Source organism: Phoxinus phoxinus, assembly GCF_949152265.1.
Source record: "Phoxinus phoxinus genome assembly, chromosome: 24".
Classification (NCBI taxonomy): domain Eukaryota; kingdom Metazoa; phylum Chordata; class Actinopteri; order Cypriniformes; family Leuciscidae; genus Phoxinus; species Phoxinus phoxinus.
The window spans coordinates 1,269,388-1,274,387 of NC_136899.1; the positions used below are offsets into that span (position 1 = coordinate 1,269,388).

General features: G+C 39.5%; 1 protein-coding gene across 1 annotated transcript in view; it reads left to right on the forward strand.

Moving 5' to 3' along the window:
• The window catches only part of kcnh2b (potassium voltage-gated channel, subfamily H (eag-related), member 2b), a gene marked incomplete at its 3' end in the record, with an annotated part of 98,362 nt that overhangs the window by 461 nt on the left and 92,901 nt on the right, over positions 1–5,000 (forward strand). Inside the window, exons 2-4 of the mRNA XM_079601795.1 lie at positions 460–615; positions 1,679–2,161; positions 3,093–3,304. Coding sequence (XP_079457921.1) covers positions 522–615; positions 1,679–2,161; positions 3,093–3,304 — 789 coding nt within the window. The 5' untranslated portion in view covers positions 460–521. The remainder of the gene's footprint in view (positions 1–459; positions 616–1,678; positions 2,162–3,092; positions 3,305–5,000) is intronic.

Sequence of the window (5,000 nt, forward strand, 5' to 3'; positions counted from 1 at the left end):
TTTCGTCATGTAGCCACACACACACACACACACACACACACACACACACACACACACACACACACACACACACACAGTGTTCGTAATCAGGCTTAATTTTGCTGGCAGATGATAGTTGTTCACTTAAATGATATTTTTGCTGAGATCGCCTCTGGCAACAATAGAGATGTACATGTTATGGTTCAAAATTGCGTGTCTTTTTACCTGCATTTAATTCATCAAGTTAATTATATAAATTATTTCTAATAAAATTCCACTTTGTATTTGCAATTTTAAAAAGATGCATAATAACTAATGAGCAAATTTCTTCATGTGTGATCATTAAAAACTCTCTCTCTCTCTCTCTCTCTTTCTCTCTCTCTCCCTCTCTCCCTCTCTCTCTCTCTCCCTCTCTCTCTCTCTCTCTCTCTCTCTCTCTCTCTCTCTCTCTCTCTCTCTCTCTCTCTCTCTCTCACACAGGTGTGTGTTTCTTCTGTTTGGTGGATGTGGTTCCTGTAAAGAATGAAGATGGCGTGGTGATCATGTTCATTCTGAATTTTGAGGTCATGCCGGACGATAAACTGCACGACCCCCAGGATCTCAATCACAAGCTGCCTCTGCTGTGGCGTCACTCCAGTACGTCATGTGGTCTCGGTATTAAACGCTACATCTATTACAGTTTTTTACAGTCGCTTGGACACATTTCTCAATACTTAAGTCCCTTTTTCTTCACTCTTCAGTTCTCTAACCAGCGTTCAGCTCGGCACAGCAGTTCATCTCACATTCAAACTCATTCAGAATCACTTCATACATGTCTCAGATCAACACACACTTCCAGAACACTAGCACAGGTTGACAGCCAACACACACACTTTATGAAGAAAAAGTGACCTAAGTATTGAGAAATGTGTCCTAGCGACTGTATAAAACATCTCTTTAAACCATTACCTTATTAAGCACATATCATGAGATAAAGGACCATTTACACAAACTAAGCTGCAAAAACGGCTCAATCAGAAATATATATTTTTTCTTTCTTCTTCCATTTTAAAATCCTTATCCAGTTATCACAAGTGACTGTAATGGAAAGGTCATGCAAATTCAGCTCATTAACATATGACCACCCTCATTTAAATATTACGGTAACACTTTACAGTAAGGTTCATTAGTTAACATGGTCTAAGAATGAACAATACTTCTACAGCATTTATTAATCTTAGTTATTATTAATTTCAAAATTTACTAATACGTTTTGAAAATCAAAGGTTGTATTTTTTAACATTAATGCACTGTGAACTAACAATGAACAGCTGTATTTTTATTAACCAACATTATCAAAGATTAAGAAATACTGTGACAATTGTATTGCTCATTGTTAATACATTAACTAATGAACCTTATTGTAAAGTGTTATCAATTACTAACATTTAGCAAATTTACATATTAAAAATTATATTAAAGCCTGCATGTATGGTAAATGGTCATAAAAAGTCTTGACTTGAGTCTAATATCTTGGCGTCTACCTTAAACTTAAAAAATATTGTCTTTCTTGTTAAACGGCATTTAAATATTCAAATATTACATTTTTATGACCCAATTATATTCAAATACAATATTTTTGAAAAACCTGCCTGTGTGGAAAATGTTAATAAAAGGTGCAAGAAAAAAAAAGTTTCGTCTGTATATGTGTCTGCCGCAGATCGAGCTCGAGGCATCCGTCTACGCCTTCCCCTCCTGAACTCCCGGAACAACAGTAAATCTTCTCTGCGGGAGGATCCCGAGGCAGGTCGAGGAACGGGCAGCTCCGGTCGACAGAGCCCCGAATCCCTGGCGCTGGGCGAACTCCTCTCGCTGCCCGAACACAAGCGCCCCCGTGTGTCCACCGGCTCCACCCGCTCCACCGGCCTCGTGACCCCACCGTCCTCCCGCAACCTGTTGGGCAGCGACCCCTCGTCTCCTCCTCCGGCCCCCCCGCACCTCGTCACGCTGCCCCTGGGTCAGTCCTCGCCTCGACCGCACCGGCTCGACCCGGACGCCACGGTGTCCAACTGCAGCCTGAGCAACAGCCGCTCGCGCGAGAGCTTTCACAGCATGCGGCGCGCGTCTTCGGTGGACGATATCGAGGCCATGCGGCCGGAATGGCAGCGGAAACACCGGACCCGACCCATATGCAGCAGCACGGGTGAGAAACTGAGCTTGGAACATTTAAAGTCCCCTTGTTGTCAATCATTTTATACCTTAAAACTCACCAAAATTACATATTTGTTTTTTTTCCTCTAAATAAAATTAGTCATGCCTTAAAATATCTTGAATGTAACTCGACACCCTTGCCTCATTTAGTATGCGTGGTTCTATGAATATGCAAATGAGCCCCGCCTCCACTCACTCACTCAGAGATCCACTGGTGGACGATCACACGTTGATTTGATTGGTCAAGGTAGTGTGTGACGTCAGAAACACCAGCGATTTCAAACCGTGTTTTTGAGACTGTCTTTGGTTCACTGCAGTTTTAAGCAGAAAATACTCAGCAATGCTGTCGACTTATGAACTTACACATGTGTGTGTTAAAGCAGATTAATAACACCACATACACACATAAACTACATTAACAGCTGGATTTACACCACAGGGGGACTTTAACATGTTACAAAAGATTATATTTCAAATAAATTCTGTTCTTTTAAACTTTCTATTCATCAGAGAATCCTGAAAAATTTAATGTTTCACTGTTTTCAACACTGATAATAATCATAAATGTGTCTTGAGCATCAGATCATCATATTATACTGATTTCTGGAGGATCATGTGACACTGAAGACTGGAGTAATGATGCTGAACATTCAGCTTTGATCATAGGAATAAATTACACTTTACTATATATTCACATATATAGAAAATAGATGTTTTGAAAATCATATTTTTTTTATAATATTTACTGATCAAATAAATGGAGCATTAGTAAACAGAAGAGACTTAAAAAACCTTAATATCGTACCAATCCCAAACGGTAGTGCAGATACTGTGTGATTTGCTAATAAAATACTGTAAAATGTCAAGAGTTTTTCCGGAAAAAACTATAAACAGAAGATTTTAATAAGCAGTTTTTTCCACAGGTGCCGTGAACAACAAGTCCAGCATCCTGAACTCTACCTCGGACTCAGATCTCATGCGGTACCGCGCCATCAGCAAAATCCCCCAGATCACGCTCAACTTCGTGGACTTTAAACCGGACCCGCTCCTCTCCCTCCCGCCCGGAGAAATGGACATCATCGCTCCCTGCAAACTCATCGACCGCACACACAACGTCACAGAAAAAGTCACTCAGGTAAGACGCTTCTGCTCTTCATCCTACAGTAGAAAACGTGAATTAATTAAAGGGGTCATCGGATGCAAAATTCACTTTTATATGGCGTTTGCATATAAATGTGTCTGCAGTGTGTGAACACAACCACCATACAATGATACAAATCCATTCACTCCTTTTTTTTTAACCCTCAAAAAGTCTAAACTCTCAATAATAAAGCCGTTTAGATTTTCTGAGCAATATGATGTCATAATGCTCATGCTCCGCCCACTTCCACTGACGTATTAGCATATTTCCAGTATTAGCATATTTCCAGTATTAGCATAATTCTGTCCTCAGCCATTTGTATACTGTCCACCAAGGCATTACTTTACGTGTCTTGAAGAATGAAAGGAAGACATTTTAACAAACTTTAGATGAACACCCTAAAGAATCACCCCAACTTGTGGAAAATGGGATCCGACGACCCCTTTAGGAGGACTTGACTTCAAAATCAGTGATGTTTATAGCGTTTGGTGTCTTTGTGTGTTTTGGGCTTTGAGACTGAGACTGAAATGTTGGTTCTTCTGCTGTGAATGAGACGCGTCACATGTTGGCAAGAGAAACATCACATGAGATTGCCCAGATTATAAACCTCTCGGAAACGCTGTTGCTTTTAAAGGAAGCTGTTGATGTTGGTCTTGATGTGATTTGCCATTTTGAGGGTTCATCTGGCCAAGTTGAACTCGTATATCATTCTGTGTTTGAAGATGCTGTGCTTGGGACGGGATTAAACATGACTGACTTTGACAACATACACTCTTAAAAATAAGAGTCTGAAAAGTAACCGTTCACCCACACACGTCACACTCACTGACTCTCTGTCTTCTGCAGTGTTGGGGAACGCTACTTTTAACAGTAATGCATTACAATATTGCGTAACTCCCTTAAAAAGTAACTAACTGCATTACTTAGTTACTTTTTTAGAAAAGTAATGCGTTACGTTACTTTTGCGTTTCTTTTTTCCCCATTTGGACTGGGCTTGTTTTTTTATAACACAAAAGTTATATTTTTGGGCAAATGTAAAGACCCTTTCACAGCAAAAGTGAAATAATAATCCTCCGGCTGAAGGACATGTGTACAGTAGAGGAAAGCAAACAAGCAAACCTTTCTATCTATCTATAGTCATTTCTGCTTATTTAACTGCATCATCGAAGGTCAGAAGCAAGTACATTGGTCAATAAAGTGAGATTAAATGCATACAAACATATCTAGTTATTGGAGGTTTGCATAGTATTCTGATTCTGCATTTCACAGATTTTATTCATTTTGAGGAATATTGAATATTTTTGTGTGTGCAAGTGAGATGAGTAAATGCTCACATTTAGTCTAGAACTACAATAAACATCATGTACACACACACACACACACACGCCTCTGCACTTCGATTTGTCTCAACATGAGGACGACAGCTGTCAGTCAATAAATGGGAAAACAAAGTAGCTTGTGTTACTTGTTTGAAAAAGTAACTCAGATATTTTGTTGTAAATTTTAAAAGTAATGCGTTACTTTACTAGTTACTTGAAAAAGTAATCTGATTACATAACTCTAGTTACTTGTAATGCATTTCCCCAACACTGGTCTTCTGTGGGACACAAACCTGATGTGTACGCTGCCATGACGTCTGGATGAATGCAAGACATCAATACAAGTTTCAACAACCTTACAATGATCATGG